The following is a 20,282-nucleotide window of genomic DNA, read 5'->3' on the forward strand; positions in this document are numbered from 1 at the left end:
TTATAAAATCTTGTAAATTAACATCCTAGCATATTAATATAAACATTATATAGTAATTAATATAAATTAATATTAACATGGCAGTAAAATAGCCACCATTTACTGAGCATATAAGCACATCCCTGCCCTGTGTCAAGCACTTTAAGACGTTTTTTCAGTAAAGTCTTGGGACTTTTCCACGGGGAAGGCATTTTTGTTCCCTACATTTACAAATGGAGAAGTGGAGGTTTAGGAGCTTCAAGGACTTTGTCAAGTTCATACAACAAGTAAGGGTGTGGTCAGGATTTGAATCCAAATTAGGCAGAGTCTACGGCCTCTACAGTAATACATAAATTTAAGTTTTCTAGCATAAATTACTATTAGGGATTCCACGTCTTGTAGCCAAGGAGTAAGTTTTCTTGGCTGTAGTGTGAGGAGAGCACCCTCTAGGACTGACGGGAACTTAAGAACAACTCAAACCTCCCAGGTTCCCAGCCACCTGATGTGCTTCAGCTCAGGTAAGCTATCTTTAACCCCTCTCTCTCCTGCTGCTCCCTGACTTAGAACTACACAAACAAATAACTATCCCTGCCGACTGATTTACTGCCATTTATTCACGTTTGTTAAAAAACATACAGGAGACACCGAACAGACAAGCAAAATAAAGAAAAATAACAATTACTTATAACCTCATCAACCCAAAAAACCAAACCCACTGCCTTGCAGTCGATTCCAACTTATAGCGACCCGTAGGGTTTCCAAGGCTGTAAATCTTTACGGAAGCAGACTGCCACATCTTTCTCCCTCAGAGCGGCTGGTGGTTTTGAACTGCTGACCTTTTGGCAGTCAAGTGCTCTAACCACTTGGCAACCAGGGCTCCTCTCATGGGTCCTTCTAGGCTGCTTTCTATGCGTGCGCTTTAACACTTTTTGATATGTTTATGGTGTGTGTGGATTCCCAAGTCGTTGGCTTTAATATATTTCAACTTTTAAATGTATTTTCTATTTTTTCTGACTTATGGTCAAGAAATGAGCCTGAATTTTAGAATTTATTTAGATTTCTGTGTGTGTGTGTGTGTTGTGTGCGTGGAGGCAGGTGGACTGCTAAATTTAAAACCGTCATCTCATATTCTATATCAGGTAAGAGACTCACAATCTATACTATCAAGTTAAATTTATACAGTATTGTATTCATGCCCTCTAAATCTTCACTGAAAGTTTGTCTGCGCCACTAATGACTTAGAGAAATGGGTCATTTACCATTACTCTTACGATGTTCGTTTTTCTTTGACTTCAAACCTTTTTTTTTTAATTACATAGATAAGAGAAGTTCCTGGGTGGTGCAAAGGGTTAACACATTTCTCTGCTAACCAAAGGCTGGAGGTTCGAGTCCACCCAGACGAGCCTCAGAAGAAAGGCTTGGCAATTTACTTCAAAAAATCAGCCACTGAAAACCCTATGGAGCAGTTTTACTCTGACACATGTGGGGTCAGCATGAGTTGGAGCCCACTTGAGGGCAACTGATTTACTGGTTTTACACAGATAAGATACCAGTGCATTCTTATTGTAAAAGATTCTGGTGACAAAGAGACAAGATCTTCCCTTGCCCCTCTTCTTGGGGGATCACTGTGAACAGTTTTTTTTTTTTTTCTCTTCAGAACTTACATATAATTTATTTTTACGTAAATGAAAATATGTTGTCTGATTGTTTCATAATCTGCTTTTTTTAAAAAAATTAATTGTATATCTTGGAGATTTTTCTATGTAAGTTCTCATCTACTTTTATCATTTCTTTTTTGTTCTGCATTTTATTATACATTTTTTAATTTAATTATACTACAATTTAATTAAACCTACCTCTCTTAGGATTGCCATGAATTAGAATTGACTCAGCCATAACTGGTACTGGTATTGATGGATGTTTATGTTGTTTTGAAGGGCCCTGGTGGCTCACTGGTTAAGCACTTGGCTGCTAACAGAAAGGTCAGCGGTTTGAACTCACCAGCAGCTCTGAAGGAGAAAGATGTGGCAGTCTGCTTCCGTAAAGATTTACAGCCTTGGAAACCCTATGGAGGCAGTTCTGTCTTGTCCTATAGGGTTGGTATGAGTTGGAATCAACTCTACGGCAGTGGGTTCAGTTTTTCTGGTTTTATGTTGTTTCATTGTCTTTTTGCCATTATACACTATGATGCAGTGAAAATCCAGGTACATACAAGCGCTTCTTTGAATTAGATACCTGAAAGCTTCTGGGTAGATGGTGAGACTCATTGAAAGTTCAGTAGAGACTGTCAAGTTGTATCCTTTAAGACTTTATAGAGATCTTCATTTGCCTTCAGGATACATGTACCTGTTTTCCCACACTTGTGCTAATACTTGATGCTGTCAATATTGAAAATTTCCTTGAATCTGATGCTTGAAGAAATGGTATCTCTTTCTTTCAATCTGCATTTTCTTGAATGCTGATGAATTGAGTACATATATGTCATGTGTTTATTGACCCCCACCCCCACCCCTGCCTTTATCTTTGCCATCTTTCTCTTGGGTCGTTTGCCTTTTTTCTCGTATTGTTTATATGAGTCTTCTTAATAATTTTGCTTAGCATACATATTTCAAGTATTTCCTTTTAATCAGTTGTTTCTGCTTTTAGATTTGTCTTGGTGATTTTTTAAAATGTAGCATAATAAACTTTTTAAATGGTTAAAATATATCAATGTTTATTTGTACCCTGATCTATATGTCATGCTTGGGAAGGCTTGTCCCACTCCGAGTATAAAAATTATTCTCCTGTATTGTTTTCTAATATTTTATAGATTTCCTTAGCTCTTTATTCCATGTGGAATTTGTTTTTATGTATAAACATACAGCTAAATTCATTTGTTTCCAAATGGATAATAAATTTTTCCCAACAATTTTCACTGCATATTTTATTGCTGATTTGAAAAGTCACCATTATCAGAGACTAAATTTATCTATACAGGTGTGTGTGTGTGTGTGTGTGTGTGTGTGTGTGTATAGTGTATATATATGTGTGTATACACACACACACACACACATACACACCAATTCGGATCCACTGATAATATTTGTCTGTTTTACTCCCAATACTAATTACTGGATATTTCTTTTATAGCTAATCTTTACTGTCTTAGGGCAAGTGTCTTCTCATTGCTGCTGTTGGTTTTCAATTTTTTTTTGTACTTTTTTTCCTCAAATAGAGATTTAAGTAGTCAAGTTTCATTTAAAACCCTAGGATTTGGGGGGAGATAGCATGTATAATTTATAGATTAATTAGACTAGCAACAAACCCTGTTGACCCTGTTTCTGTCAAGTCAGTTCCGACCCATAGCGACCCTATAGGACAGAGTAGAACTGCCCCATACAGTTTCCAAGGAGTGCCTGATGGATTTGGACTGCCAACCTTTTGGTTAGCAGCCGTAGCTCCTAACCACTACTCCAGCAAGGTTTCTGACTAGCAATAAGTACTATAAAAATCACTATTTAGGAAATCAAAGACAATAATGGCAGTTGGGTATATGCCTAGAGTTGTAGCCCAGAAAGAGGTATCTTAAATCCACTAGGATAGAGGGGAAGGGAGCTTTAGGTTGTAATCGAGATAGTCACCATGGTGCAGTGGATTAGAAGCTTGGATTCATGACATTTATTGGCCTCCACCATTTATTAGTTGTTATTCTAACCAAGTCATTAAAATCTTTGAGCCTCAGCTTCCTCATCTATAAAATGGGGATAACCATACCTATCTGATAGCATTTTTGTAAGAATTAAATGAGATAATAAAAGTGAAGTGCCCACAGATAAGAGGTCTTTAATAACTCTTAGTCCTCTTATCTTCTCTTTGATGAGACAGCAGTCATGCTTGGTAACAGGTGGTTGCCAAATAGCAGACCACATGGGGGTTGCCCAAAATATTAAGTCATTGTTGCTCCCTTTTCTTTTCAGTCTGTACTGAAAAGGTGTGAAAGGCTCATTGAACATCTCTCACCACTGGGTAAGCAGCCAGGTGACTCTGAGTTAGCTCTACTACAGGGCATGTTTGAAACAGTCAGGGAACAAATGTGGAAATAGGCCCAGGGCTACGCTTGGTACATTGCAAGTGCTCCTGAAATACTCCTTGCTGCCATAGTGGATCAAAAAGATATCCATTATTCCCACACTTGGGTATTTACTCTATACAATGAGTATCCTATAAAACAAGGCAAAGGAAGAAAAAGGCTGTGTGCATGAAGATTTTCATAGTCGTACTGTTTATTGTACTAAAAATTAAAACTGGCTTTATTTTTCAATACAAAGGGAACCAAACCAAACCAAACCAAACCAAACAAAACAACAACAACAAAAAAAAACAAACCAAACCCCTTGCCGTCAAGCTGATTCCGACTCATAGCAACTCTATTGACAGAGTAGAACTGTCTCATATGGTTTCCAAGGAGCAGCTGGTGGATTTGAACTGCCAACCTTTGGTTAGCAGCCGTCATAGCTCTTGACCACTGCACAACAGACTTAGAAAATTACTATACACACACTGGGTGGAATATGATACAGCCTTTAACCCTTTTCATGACCACTGGGATCATTGGTTGCCCACCCACTTTTTCCACCTCTCAGGTTCATTGGGAAGTTGCTTTCCCACTGACAGCCACCACTCAATCTGTGCTCCTCATGATGGGTTGGGCTGGTTTCTCAGTCTGGGGTAAAGTTCTACTTGGAACTTTTTGATAACCAGGTTCCAGACAGGCAGCAAGACTCCAAAACAGGTGAAATCCATAAAACATTGTTCAACATTAATTCCACAATAAGGGGCCTTTATGATTGTTTGACACCAAAAGAACAGGCATGTGCCACAAATAACTGTTTCTACAGGGTGTTGTATAAGGTGTGTGCATTTTTGGTAGGAAACATGTAAATATTGAAATTTTTTCTTTGGGATACCATATATCCCTCTGGACTCTAGGGCATGTTCAGGGTAGAATTAGTGGGACAATGTATGTCCCTCAGGACTTGGAGGGTAGGATTATTGGAGGGGGCCAAAAAAAAAAAAAAAAAAATCCACACTACCTACCAAAAATTCAGCCACACTCAATGATTCAGCATGCCCTCCATGAATGAAAACACATGGTATCAACAAACAATCCAAACACAAAATAACTGAGTTTTGAAGGGGTTGAAACAAGAACTGTGCTGTTATGTAGAAGCTTGGAAAAGTACTTATGACAGTATGCTGACTGATAAAGAGGCTGAGTATAAACTTCTGCACACACTCTGACTATGACCCTGTAAAAATCTTTGTGCATCTGTACAAGAATAGGAAGGGGATACTAATGATAAAGAAACATAAAAAGTATTGATGGGATTATTGTTGAATTAATGTTCAACAACATTTTCTGGATTTCACCTGTTTTGGAGTCTTGTTGCCTGTATGGAACCTGGTTATCAAAAAGTTCCTAGTAGAAATTTACCCCGGACTGAGAAGCCAGCCCAACCCGTCATGAGGAACACAGGTTGAGTGGTGGCTGTGCATGAGGTGCACTGGTCATGAATTCAACTGGGTCTCCCACATGGGAGGCTAGAATTCCACCACTAAATTACCACTGCCCCCACAAACATACATATCATCACTGGCCCATAAGCGACTCTCATTTAATTAATTAGCTTAATAATAAACACTTGTGAAACTACCACCCAGCCTGGAAACAGCACCAACAACCTGCTTCTATCTTTGGGCTACACCCCATCCCACCTCCTGCCTCTCCCACTTCAGAGACAACCACTTGATATGGATTGAATTGTGTCCCCCCAAAATAATGTGTTGGGATCCTAATTCCTATAACTGTGGATGTACTCTAATTTAATGTAATATAATCATCCTCCACAATGCATGTACTCTAATTTAATGTAATATAATCATCCTCCACAATGCAATCTAATGTAATGTAACCAATCAACCAATTGAGGTCATACCAGTGTAGGGTGGATCCTAAACCTACCCACTTCTGACTTATAAAAAAAAAAAAGAGCAGATTAGACACAGGTGGGAGACAGATATTCTCTGATGACTGAGCAGGATGATCTACAAGCCCAGGAACTCCAATGATTGTGGCTCTTAGAAGCTGAAATAAACAAAGAAGGAACCTCCCCTAAAGCCACACCCTGAATAGCCTTCTGAACTGTGAAAAAATACATTTCTGTCCTTTGAAGCCATCCACTTGGGATATTTCTGTTATGGCAATATTAGCTAACAAAGACACCATGGTTCTGAATTTTGTATTTATATTCACTTATCCCCTTTTATTCCTAGTTTTCACATGCACACACACACACATGCATCTAAAAAAATATAAAAACATGTATGTTGTTTTCTTTTATTGTTTTTGAATAGTCTTTGGGGGAATAATAAAATGTATTTATTCAGCACATATTTAATGGGGTTCCCTCTCTATGCCAAAGATCCCTGGTGGTGCAGTGGTTCAGAGCTTGGCTGCTAACCAAAAGATTAGCAGTTTCAATCCACCAGCCACTCTCTGGAAACCCTATGGGGCAGTTCTAGTCTGTCCTATAGGGTAGCTATGAGTTGGAGTTGACTTGACAGCAACAAATTTGGTCCTTTTTGGTTTCTCTATGCCAAGCACTATCCTAGGTGCTGGGGAATAAAGCAGTAAAACAGACAAAAACTCTTGTCCTCATGGAACTTACATTTTAGTGTGGCAAGACAAATAATAAATAAACAAGTGAAATATATAGTGTGAGGGATAGTGCTAAGCACTATGGATAAAGATAGGGCCCGGGAGGAGGAGGAGGCCGTTGCAGTAGTAATCGAGAATTGAGATGGTGAGGGGAGGCCAGGTCACACATGACAAATCAATAGTCAGGAAAGATCGATATAGAATCAGTGTAGTGAGGAGAGCAATGACCCTAGCCAGTGATGTAAGCCAGGCCCTGAATGTTGCTTTGGCTTTAAAAAAAAAATGTAATTGCACGTAGGAATTGAAACACACACTTGTTTTAAGGTCTAAAACAGCTGACTGTGTTCTCCTGTGAGACCCCTGCCCGCACTTCGGAAGGTGTAGTTCTCTGTAACAAACACAGCATACACTACTCAGGGCACGCTCTGTGAGGACAAGGCGGTGCTGGTGTTTGTTCTGCTCACCAGCTGGATCCCCAGCACTTAGCACATTGTTCAGTGCAAGAAACCCTGAAGAAAGATTTGTTGAATGAAGGAATTATTAAATATATAACTGTTGCCCAGCATTTAGGTTGCATGGTGGTTATTTATTTACCAATCCATGTGCTTCTTAAGGACAGGGATCACGTCCTACTATACATGACCCTCGCGTGGGGCATCAGTGTCTGACCCCTGGTGAACAACAGAGTCTGAGGAATAAAAGGGTGATCCAGCTTGCAAGTAAGCAGCCAGGAAGAAAACCGCCAGAGTTCCAACTGGGGTGGGTGCAGGGGGCTTGCCAGCAATTTCAATGTAAAGATTAACTCCATTAAATAAATTACTGCCAGAAGCTGTGAGCTTTATTGTTCAGGGCACAATTTCACACAGTATGTCCAACTAAGCTGCACTATGAGACGCTATGTGAATAAAGGCAAAACACAGGTGGAAATCATTGCCCGTCAGTTTGCTGTGCTGTGGTGGCTTGCATGTTGCTGTGATGCTGGAAGCCAGGCCACAGGTATTTCAAATACCAGCAGGGTCACACATGGTGGGCAGGTTTCAGTGGAGCTTCTAGACTAAGAAGAAAGATCTGGTGATCTACTTCTAAAAATTAGCCAATGAAAACCCTACAGATCACAAGAGAATACTGTCTGATATAGTGCTGAAAGATGAACCCCCTATACTGGAAGGCACTGAACAATGGCCGCAACAATGAACTCAGACATGCCAATGTCCACGAAGGTGGCGCAGGACAGGGTGATGTTTTGTTCTGTTGTACATAAGGTCACTGTGAGTTGGCACTGACTCAATGGCAACAACAACACAATGTACATTTGAAATATTAAAGTCTTCGAGAAATTCTGCAATTAAAATATCCAATTTAACTTTTCAGTGTCTAATTCCCCTTTTTTTATTTCTTGCTTAACAACTGTTAACATCTCGTGGAACTAGTCCTCTGTGGAACACCCTGGGGAAGATACTGGGATTGTGGTTAGATAATACATCTTATCGGAAAACTCCTGTAGAACAAAGTCTGCAGGACAGGGGCATTGTGGGGGTGTGAAAGGTGGGATGCGACACTGCAGATTGCAGAATAATGGCTCCCCAAAGATGTCTGGACCCCAGTCCCCAGAACCTGTGAATATGTTAGCATACAGATAGAATTAATAAGGTTGCTAATCAGTTGACCTTAAAATACAGAGATTATCCTGGATTAACTGGGTGACCCCAATGTAATCAGAAAAAGAACAAAAAACCAAATCTGTTGCTGTCGAGTCAATTCCAAATCATGGCAATCCCATGGGTACAGAGTAGAACTGCTCCATGGGGTTATCTTGGCTGTCTTCTTTATGGAAGCAGATCATCAGGCCTTTCTTCCATGGTGCCACTGGGTGGATTTGAAACTCTAACCTTTCAGTTAGCAGCTGAGTGCAGACTGTTTGCATGACCCAGGGACCTTAATGTAATCAAAAGTGTCTCTACATGTTGGAAATGGAGCCAGAAAATTCAAAGCCTGAGAGATGTGAAGACGCTATGCTGCTAGCTTTGAAGATAGGGAAGAGAACCACTAGCCAAGGAATGTGGGTGGCCTCTAGAAGCTGGGGAAGTCAAGGAAATGGATTCTCCCCCAGAGCCTCCAGAAGGAACGCAGCCCTGCCAACACCGTGGCTTTAGCCCAGTGAGATCCATTTTTGGACTTCTGACCTCCAGAACTATAGGAGAATAAATTTGTCTTTTTTAAGCCACTACATTTGTGGCCATTTGTTACAGCTGCCACAGGAAACCAATACACATGCTGAGAAAGGAGTTAGTGGCTGTCAGCGAAGGAAGAAGAAGACTTCGGCAAAGAACAGTTTGTTCAGACACCCAGAGTGAGAACTAGCAAAATCCGAGGGGATGACGAGAGACTGAGACCCATAATCTTCTTTGTAAAGCTAAGGCTTAGACAACCTGGACCATAAACACGCTACTTGAATGAAGGTGAAACTAGTAATAGTAATGTTTGCTGAGAATTTACTTTGTTCTAGTCACCATTTTTATGCATTTTACCTCTTTTATTGCCAACAGCAATCCTATGTCATGGGTATTATTATCTCCATTTCACAAAGGAGAAAACTAAGGCACAGAGAGGGTAAGCTTTTCATAAATCCATGCAGCTAATGAAGAGCGGAATGGTGGTTGGTGATTCTAACCGAGGTATCCTAACTCTGGCACCCACACTTGGAACCACTGTGCTCTACAACAGTTTTCTCTTGGCATTTTTTTCCTATGTAGAAAGGGCTGGCCACTGGAGACAGGGCTTTAAGGATTTTTTGGCAGCTACCTTTTTAAACATATGTATTAGTTTCCTAGAGCGGCTATAACAAAATACCACAAACAAGGTGACTTATGAGAACTAACATTCATTGTCTCACAGTAGTAGAGGCTAGAAGTCTAAGTTAACATGTTGGCAGGGCCATGCTCCCTCTGAAGTTTCTAGGGGAAGATCCTTTCTTCTCTCTCCCAGTTTATGATTGCATAGGTGTGCCATGGCTTATAGCTGCGTCCTCACACGTCCATCCTCCCTCTGATTGTCTCTCTGTGTCTCTTCTTCTCTTTTATAAGGACACTACTCAGATTGCATTAGAACCCACCCTGCTCCAGTATGACCTCATGTTAACCCAACTAATACCATCTTCAGAGACTATTTCCAAACAAGGTCATGTTCACAGATACCAGGGGTTAGAACATCAACATATCTTCTGGGGGGATGCGATTCAATCCTTCTGTGTCTTTGACTATTGCTTCTGTTTAATTGTGTGTGTGTGGTGTCTTTTTCTGTTACACCAATTCTCTGGATGTTGGACTGCTAGTTTTTGTCTCCTATATCTATCATCTTCTTTTTCATCATTTTTATCTTTGTCTTTTTCCACTGTTTTAATTTTCTACTGGGTGTAGCCATGACATTTATTTCACATAATGTACTTCATGACTTGTCCCATGTCCAGCCTTAACCATTCTAAAATAAGACATGTTAATTGGATTCTTCCAGAATCTCCTCCATTTAATTCCCTGTATTCTTGCAGGAGGAGAATTATGAATTGGTCCTCAGTTCCCTCCTTTAATTTAGCCCTATTCTCATTACATCTAGTAGAATTCCTGAAAGGTTTTGAAGGAACATGTTTTCCTCACTTTTAAAGTATTCTCCTGGTCATTTCAATAGCAAGTTGAATGTGGGGAATAGTTAAGATATTTGTGCTCAAGTAGGCTTCTCATGCAAAACTCATCAATGATATTTCAAAAGGTTGACTGAGCCCTGGAAACAACTGAAATGCTTATCTTAGAATTCTGTGTCAATGATGAAGATATCAAAAAAGTATCTTAACTGTTTGTGCCACGCAGGGACTTGATGAAGACAACAGGCATGAATTATTCATTCATCCATTCAAGAGATATTTCTGGAACATCTACTCCATGGCGGGTTCCCCTGAGAATACCGCAGTTGACAAAAGACATGGTCAATTTTTCTATGAAGCTTATAGTGTTTAAAAATTTACAAAAACACTAAGGGCCATTCACTTGGAAAAATATCACCTCTTAGCAACTGAAAGCAACATCACGGATGAACCAGTCAAAATCTTTTATAGATGATGAAAATGAAATTTAAAGAAGTCAACTAAATCAGATGAATATATGTATATCTTACATATATGGGAAAGGCACTCTGCTAGTTAAATTATTTGTCCTCAATTATTAAAAAAAAAAATTGCAGTACTGGGTAGCGCATACAGTTAAGTGCGCAGCTACTAACAAAAAGGTTGGAGGTTCAAGTCTACCCACAGGTGCCTCTGAGGAAAGGCCTGGTGATCTACGTTAAAAATATCAGCCATTGAAAACCCTATGGAGCACTGACGACTCTCATGGGGTCTGACACACATGAATCCACTTGATGGCAACATTTTTTGTTTGTTTGTTTTTCATAAAACAAATATGGTGAAGGTAGGACCAGGGCTGAGCTTCTCTTTTTCTCAGGGTGGAAATGTCTTCAGAAGTGTTCGTTATGATAAAAACCTTGGGGACCAATGCCATAGCTCCTCAATTTATAGGAAAGAAAATTCAAGTCTAGAGATGTAAAGGATCTAGCTTAAAGTAGGAAATAGCCATCCGTTTGGGTTAATCTGAGGCACGGAGAAAAGATGACAGAGGGAATGGTCTGCAGTGTTCCCGCTGAGATGCCCCTTGGCCTCTCTGGAAGGACAAGCAGCCAACTGCAGACGCTGGAGGCCTGTAGCTAAACACTCTGTGTGTGTGTGTGTGTGTGTGAGTGTGTGTGTGTGGCGGGATGCGGGTTAGAATAAGACAGTGTTGTTGTGTTAGACTGGAGTCCCTGGGCGGTGCAAAAGATTAATGAGCTCAGTTGCTACCAAAAGGTTGGAGGTTTGAGTCTACCCAGAAGTACATCAGAAGAAAATCCTATGATCTACTCCTGAAACATCAGCCATTAAAACACTATGGGGCACAGCTCTACTCTGACGCACATGAGGTCACCGTGAGTCAGAATTGACTCGAAGGCAACCGACTGGGTGTGTTCCACTACCCCACGTTTAGCTCAGTTCAGTCACTGCTTCCCGAGTGTCTGCTTTGCATGTTCCTCAGTTCCTTTCAGCTACATCCCCAAGTTCTGGGGCCCACGCTGCTGCCCGAGCACCAGCCAGCCCGCTGTCCCTGGCTTCTTCCTCACTTGAAAGCTAGAAGTTAATGCTCTCATGTTCTTCCTCGACCCATATCTTGGCTCTACTCCAGGGGACCTAGCGTTCCTACTCAGAGTGCCCTCTCTCCATCTTGACTCTCTTGCTTTCATGCTTAATATGCTAGTTGTGTGCATTTTGGAGCCTTTGGGCCTCGGGAATTCCAAGAGCTTGATGGGATAATTGGGTAGGGTCATCTTAGAGTGTTGATTGAAGACCTTTCAGGTAGTAGGTGGGATTGCCAGATAAAATACAGGACACCAAATTAAATTTAAAATTCAGAAAAACAACAAATAATGTTTTAGTATAAGTATGTCCCAAATATTGCATGCTTTTTTATTTGCTAAATCTGGCAACCTTAAATTTGTAGGGAATGGCGCCAAGGTCAGCATGGGTGGCAGACCCTGCCATTGTTTGGACTGTTCGGGACTGGGAAGAGAGGAACAAGAGAAGGAGGCAAAGGAAACACAATGATTGTTTAGAAGTAAATTCCACTAACAGACCTCTCTCTGTCTGCTTTGGTCCTTTGTGTAAAGTGTGTGGGTGTATGCTCACATGCACATATGTGCCCCTGTGTTTTGTATGACAGAAAGATTAGAATATTAAAAAGAAAATGTTCTACATTCTAGCTTGGTGAGTAGCGTCTGGGGTCTTAAAAGCCTGTGAGCAGCCATCTAAGATACTCCACTGGTCTCACCCCTTCGGGAACAAGGAGAAAGGAGAAAACAAAATACAAGGGAAAGATTAGTCCAAAGGACTAATGGACCACAACTACCACGGCCTCCACCAGACTGAGTCCAGAACAGCTAGATGGGGCCTGGCTACCACCACTGACTGCTTTGACCGGGATCAGAACACAGGGTCCAAGACAGAGCTGGAGAAAAATGGAGAACAAAATTCTAACTCACAAAAAAAAGACCAGACTTACTGGCCTGGCAGGGACTGGAGAAACCCCGAGAGTATCGCCCCCGGACACCCTTTTAGCTCAATAATGAAGTCATTCCCAAGGGTCACCATTCAGCCAAAGATTAGACAACCCCATAAAACAAAACAAGACTAATGGGGCACAACAGTCCAGGAACAAGGACTAGAAGGCAGGAGGGGACAGGCAAGCTGGTAATAGGGAACCCCAGGTCGAGAGGGGAGAGTGTTAACATGTCATGGGGTTGTTAACCAATGTCCTATACCAGTATGTGTACTAACTGAGAAACTATTTTTTCTGTAAACCTTCATCAAAAGTAAAATTAAAAAAAATTTTTTTGGAAAAAGAGTATAGACACACACAAAAAAAGATTAGGATATTGAGGAAAAGAGTTGGCAGTGACACTGATTACAGATACTGTAAAAACAAGAGTGAGAAGATAAAAACTACAAAAATGTGGTCATTAATTATTGCATTTATGTAAGCTGCCTACCACTTATGCTCAACTGTCACACAGCCCAATCACAGTTTTGCTTGTTCCTAGTCAATCTTCATGTTTTCAGAGAACTATAAAATGTTAGCAAAGGGATTCAGCTTCTACATTTACAGATTAAGTAACCAAGGCCTAGAGAGAGGAAGTGACTAACCTTCCCAAGATCACATTGATCAGTAATATTAATAATAGCACGATATTTATTGACTGACCGCCTACTAAGCGCCAGGCGTTGTTGTAAGTGCTCTACTTACATTGTCACACTAAATTCTCACAATGACCCCGTAATCATCCTTATCATCCTTATGAGGCAAATCGAGACACTAAAAAGTTACATAATTTATCCAAAGTCCAAGGTTGTACAGCTAAGTGGAGGAGGCTGGTTCTCAACCCAACCACTCAGCCATGACACTCTGTGGCCTCTCAGATAAGGTGGCTGCACATCACCAAACATGCTCATACATGTAAAGTTCCACGGTTTGTCACCCCTGTCACATGGTTTTGTACTTAATAACACGGTCATTTGAGTATAGCTTACAGAGAGCTGGTGGAACACCACTGCCATCCGCGACAATTTCAGAGTTCAATCGGCTGTCTGCTCATTTACAAACATGCCCGTTCACAGGGAATCTATTGCTACGATCAGAGAACAATTCAGTTTCAGTTATTTTATGAAATGTCTTTAATGTAATGAGTAACACTAGATCTACTATGTGAGCAGACACTAGCAATGAGATAGAAACAGTTTTATGAGTTTACATTTTGAGTCGAGAATGAAGGAAAAGAAAACAGAGAGAGAAAAATAAAACCAAGAAGGGGCCCTCCTTCTCCATTGTTAGTCACAGAAGTTCTACTAGGACGAGGCCCTGACCTCAGCGAGCTGCCTGCCGGACTTCTGTCCTGGTTTAACGATAGTAATAATTATACCCGGGAAGAACAGGACCTTCCCACACACAAAAACCACGCTCAACATCCCAAAGCACTGAACGTGGAAGACTTTAACACCCTCCCAAAGTCCAATAAAATTCCTCGCCATTATGTTTTTTAGTTTTATGTTCTACTTGATTTTTGCTGTCTTCTATCTTTTAGGAGATTATCAAGCCCTTGAATCTCAGATGGCCCAAACACTCTGTCAAAGTCCAGACTCCAGTTTCCCTGTTTATCAAAGGTGGAGGATTAAGCATGCCTGCTTTTGCTTTGATATCTTGTTTTCCTGAAGTTTCCCTCCCTTGTGGCACAAAAACCTGTCCAAGATTTAAAAAAACAAAAAAGAATAAAGTAGTTCTGGAATTGTAAGAAGCTCCAGAGTTAGGGCCTGCAGGTCTACCTAGGAGACAATAAACCAAAAAAAACCCCAACCAAACCCGTTGCCATTGAGTCGATTCCAACTCATAGCAACCCTATAGGACAGAGTAGAACTGCCCCGTAGTGTTTCTAAGGCGCAACTGGTGGATTCCAACTGCCGACCTCTTAGTGAGCAGCTGAACTCTTAACCGCTGTGCCACCAGGCACTAAGGCAGGCACTGGGAACAGGGCAAACTCTGCGTGTCTTTCCTTCCACTGTACTTTACTTGGGAAAGACTCATTTGACAGGTCTATTTGCAAGTCTATTACCAAGTGCATCACAAAATCCTCTGGGAGACCAACCAGCTCTCCTTGTCCCCAAATTAACCAACTGGCAAGGGCACATTCTAAGGAATGTAGCTGCATGCAAAACAAATCTACATCCTCTCTTCTTCAGAAAGGTGGCAGTATTGCCCTGCAGTTTTAACCAAATTACAAAGCAGTGAAGAATTCTCTAGCTGACTAACAGACCAACCACCTCACCTTACCAAGGAAAGGAACAGCTTATTCCACTGCTGAACCCAGGGATTAGCAGACTCACCAGAGCTTCAGGGCCCCAGGGCCCACGTAGGATCCTAGCTTCCTAAGGTCTTGAGTTTTCACCTTGCTTCAACAGTGCAGAGCCTAAGAAAATCTCCAGTTCACCCCCCAAAACATCTGTAACCAGGAGCATCGGAGAGAGTCCCAGATGACCCTTACTTCCCAGCATCCTCTCATGGCATTTCTTGAACCATCCCAAGTGAAATGCTGAGTGGTACCTTTTAGAGGGGCTAAGGATTACAGCAAGATTCTGTTGTTATACACAGTGTTTTCACTGAAACCCTCAATGAGATGGATTGACACAATAGCCAGAATAATGGACTCAAACATACCAACGATTATAAAGTTAGCACAGGACCAGGCAAAATTTTGTTCTGTTATACGTAAGATAACCATGAGGCAGAGTCAACTCAATGGCAGCTAACAATCACAAAAAGGATTAGAGCTTAGAAAACGTTGCCAGCATCCTTCCAACACCTGTTATGTTGAATGCACACATCAGAGTCCTTATGAAAGTAACCCATCTTCTAAGTAGTTTTATCATTATTGAGTGGTTCGTTCCCACTTTTATAAAACCAGTAGTATACACAGAGCTACTGAGAAAGAACTTAAAAAGGCAGGTGACTCCCTGTCTCAACGTGGAGACCCACACACTTACACCTCAGAAGTACGAACGGGTATACAAACTCTCCTTGAAGGGCTACTAGAGTTCCCATCTCTTCATTCCACTCACCTCCGCTAGCGTCCTTTGAGAAGTTTCTCTATGAGCCACTAACACAGAAATTTGGGGGAAATTCTCCATTTATAAATATCAGATGGTTTGGGAAAAAATATTTGTGGCACTGGACTTTTCTTTTCTACAGTGATGTCATTTTAAATACTTGGTGTGCTCCAAATTTGCTATTTTTACTTCCCCCAAGTGACTTTTTTTGGGAGATACATTTGTTTGGATTAGCTCCATTTTAGTGACCTCTGTGCCTGATACACAGCATCAGGTTCATCTTCGTATCAATTATCACTGATATTATGCAGCTCCCAAACTTGAAATGCCTTATTTGTTCATATTCAAAGGAGTTCCTTTCAAATGTACCCCTCCATAATGTCTATTCCCAGATACCGCGGGGAAAAAAAGAGGATTGGCTTTTTCATACCCCCAGATCACACTCAACAATTCAAAGCATTGCAAAAGGAAAACATGAACGCCCCCCACCAAAGTCAAACACAATTCTTCATTCCCAAAATGTGTTTTTGAGGTACAAAGTTGAGGTAGCCACCGCAGACTTCGAACGTGTATTGGAAAGCAGTCTGGAGTTGAGAATTGCAGAAGAGGAAAGTTTAAGAAGGAATGCTAAGTGCCTTAGCCCTACCTGATCTGAACTTGCTCCTAATCAGCAAAGAATGCTCAGAACCCAGCAGCGTCATGTTGAGTCTCAGCAAGCCGCTGGTTCCCTTGCCAGACGCCCCCTGATTTCCACCAGGAAAAGGCTCCCGGGAGCCCAGCGGACCGCAGCTAACAACCCAGAATGCATCCAACTCTCCGTGAACTCCCCTGGGTAGAAGTACGGTAGCAGCCAGTGACTGAAGCCAGTGTCCCAAGAAAACTGGCGACTCCCCCCTGACTGTGCGGGGCTAATTAACTCTTAGCCAGCAAGACCCTCCTCCTGCGCTGAGGTCGCCCAGCAGCGGCATCCCGGGCGTTCTTGGCTGATGTCATCGGCTGCCAGCGATTGTGGAGTAACACCGCCACGCCTTTATGAAGGTCCCACGTTTGCTATCCGATCCTCTTTACTACTGACAGACGCTCGGCCAATCAGACGCAGCGAGCGTGGACGCGAGGCTTGGAGCGGCGACAGCAGGCTCAGCACCGGGTCGTAACTCTTCGCAGCAGCGGAGCAGACGCGGGGGCTCACCGGGTGGGAGGCTAGGGAGTCCCGGCCAGTGGGCAGCTTTAACGAAGGAGCCGCGAGGCCCGGGCGCGACAAGCGCTGCCAAGCAGCTAGGACTCCAGGTGGGCTCGGGGCTAGGGGTGGCTGAGCTGGGCGCTCGCTGGGACCCGGGATTTGTGTGAGCAGCGTGGCTTCCCCAGCTGGGGTTCTGCGGGGATGAGGGAAGCGGCTGGCATCTCCGACAAGTCCGCGCGCCCTCCAGGGGGCCAGAACTTGCGTGCCTGCGGGACGCTGTATCCAGGACAGTTTGTAGATAAGCGGGTCCACTTGAAAATAAACACAGTTCCCAACAGACCAGAATCCTCACATTCTGTCTGTCTGAGGAGTTCAGATCATTCGCAGAGACGATTATGTATCTAACAGCTCCAATAGCAAACTTGGACACATTTCCAAGCAGAAAATAAAAAGCCTTTTATTTCTCAGAGATACGCGCTTTTTTTTTTTTTTTTGACAAACCTAAGTCAGCTTGTCTGGAGACCCAGCAGGACCCAGTACTGTCCCGGGAGATGAAATACGAGTTGAATGCCCCTTTGGGCTCTAAATGGGGTGGGACTGAAGAAGGGAGGAGGCTCGGGAACAGGGGGAATGTCAAAGCTAAGGTTGAACTCGGCTTGGAAAGTCTCAGATCTTTTCCTGCAAATGAGTTCCTCATTAGGGGCATCTGATCCACATCCAACATGGAGTTATTTTGTCTCTAGAAAGTGCCACCACCACTTGTCTGTCAATTTGTCTATCAGTTTGTCATACTGTGGTAGCTTGCATCTTACTTTGATGTTGGAAGCTATGGCACCTCAAATACCAGAAGGGTCACTCATGTTGAATGGGTTTCAGCAGAGCTTCCAGACTAAGACTAGGAAGAAAGTTCTGGCAACCTACTTCTGAAAATTAGCCAATGAAAACCCTATGGATCACAATTGAATATTGTCTGATATAATGGCAGAAGATGAGCCCCTAAGGTTGGAAGACACTCAGACTACACAGCAGCCACAATAATGGACTTAGGCATACCAGGAATTGTAAAGATGGCACAGGACCAGGCAGCATTTCATTCAGTTGTACAAGGGGTTACCATGAGTTTGAGCCAACTTAATGGCAACCAGCAACAACAACAGAAAGTGTCAGGAGTTGTAGCCTCATCAGTAAATAAAACAAAAACCCTTCCCCTCCAGAAGCTTGCTTAATAGTGGAGGAACACAGAAAATAAAAGCCAAACTATATACATACGTAAGGTTGGATGTAATTTATTTGCAACTTTATTGCAAATACGTGGGCACACCCAGGTGTCATCTATTACATATGTACCCGCCTAGGTCTTAAGAGGTCTCTGAACCCTTAAAGGACCAGTGGCTTACAGATGGAGCCTTGATCTGCCAGTAGCTCACGTGGACAGCCTCTGACGCCCTGAGCCCTGGCCTCTGCCCTCATCCTTGTTGCTGAAGACGCAGCAGGGCTGGTAGCCCTGAGTCCACTCCTTGCGTCTGACTGGGGTGGTATGTAACTGGGGTCTCCAGGTAGATAGAGTTTGGTGAGCAGACAATTTAATTGCTGGTGTGTCAGAGTGGAAGCAGAGGGGACCCACTCATAGGATAGTAGTGCTGGCTATGGAGGTCTGCTGCCAAGCTGAGCAGTGATTATGTAACAATCCACGCTGAGGTATGAGTTTCCTGTTCCTGCAGTAACAATTTACCATAAATTTAGTAGCTTCAAACAACCCACATTTATCATCTTACATTTCTGGAGGTCAGAAGTCTGAGCCGGGTCTTACTGGACTAAAATCAAGGTGTTGGCAGGGCCACTTTCCTTCTGGAGGCTCTAGGGGACAAACTGTTTCTTAACCTTTCCAGCTTCTAAGAGCTCAGCTGCTAACCAAAAAGGTTGGCAGTTCAAATTCACCAGGTGCTCCTTGGAAACCCTATAGGGCAGTTCTGCTCTGTCCTATAGGGTCACTATGAGTCAGAATCGACTCGATGGCAAGGAAGGACCCCACCGTGCTTGGCTCGTGTTCCTCTTCCTCCATCTTCCAAGCCAGCAACAGCAGGTGGAGTTCTCATCACGTCACACCATCCAGACCTCCCCTTCTGCCTTCCTCGTCCACATCTAGGGACCCTTGTGATTACACTGGGCCCACCTGGAAAATCCAGGATAACTCCCCATTTTAAGCTCAGCTGATTAAACCAAAAACCAAACCCGTTAACTCCATCTGCAACCTTGATTCCCCTTTGCCATGTGATGTAACATAGTCACTAATTCCTGGGATTGGTAGGTTCATGTGGGGGAGGGGAGGACATTATTCTTCCTGCTACACAGAGTGACCCCATCTTTCTACCCAGCATCTCCCTGCCCCCATTCACACCCCAGCCTTGTCTTTAGTGAAAAGAGGTAAAGTGGAGGGATTTGGGGACAGGGATGCACAGGAGCCTGGATGATGTCTGGCAAGCTTTGGAATACGCAGAAGGGAGATGGTATGGGAAGAAGATATTTGGTGGGATAAAGAATATTACTAAATTATCTGAGTATAGAACACTCTTCTGAGCAACATTTAAAAAAAAAAAAGCCAAACAGATTTTTATCCTGGGGCTGAGAAGAGAGACACGGCTACTTGGCTGAGAATTCTTTTTTCGGTGGAAGCTGTGAAAACAGCTGAAGTCAGCACTGAATGGAAGGGTCTGCATGACCTAGATGAGTTGGACAGGAGTGAGTTGTTTTCCCCCTGCAGGCCTGGGAGAGCATCTGTGTGCGGTGGGCATGTGTGTGTGTGTGTGTGTGTGTGTGTGTGTGTGTGTAGGGGAGCATGGTTTCTTTTTTTGAGTGAGTTTGGGAATGCCGGTAACCAAAGCCCCCTTCAATTTTCCCATCCTAGTGTGGTGCTGTTGACATCTGCCCTCTGGGATTCATATCCCTTTGGCTGGGAAGATCTATGGATATAAATATCCCCGTATAGAAGTGCATCCTTTCCCCTCTCTATGCTAGTTTTGATTTGTGCGATTTTTTTTGCTGGAATTTGGAGAGGACGTTCCCAGTAGGCAGGTCTCCTGAGCTGCAGTGCGCTGGGAGGAGCAGGCGAATGCAGTAATGCCATGCCGCCAGGCTTGGCCTGCCATTGGACCACCCAGCATCACTTCTCCGAGCCATGTGACTCTGTGACCTTCTCTCCT

The 20,282-nt window shown here is 42.8% G+C and overlaps 1 protein-coding gene across 1 annotated transcript in view; it reads right to left on the minus strand.

Annotated features, from left to right (window-relative positions):
- The window catches only part of MYOCD (myocardin), a 109,237-nt gene extending 92,334 nt beyond the window's left edge, over positions 1 to 16,903 (minus strand). Inside the window, exon 1 of the mRNA XM_004375970.2 lies at positions 16,549 to 16,903. Coding sequence (XP_004376027.1) covers positions 16,549 to 16,603 — 55 coding nt within the window. The 5' untranslated portion in view covers positions 16,604 to 16,903. The remainder of the gene's footprint in view (positions 1 to 16,548) is intronic.
- Positions 16,904 to 20,282: the final 3,379 nt, after the last annotated feature.

This window comes from Trichechus manatus, unplaced genomic scaffold (genome assembly GCF_000243295.1).
Source record: "Trichechus manatus latirostris isolate Lorelei unplaced genomic scaffold, TriManLat1.0 scaffold00040, whole genome shotgun sequence".
NCBI classification, from domain to species: domain Eukaryota; kingdom Metazoa; phylum Chordata; class Mammalia; order Sirenia; family Trichechidae; genus Trichechus; species Trichechus manatus.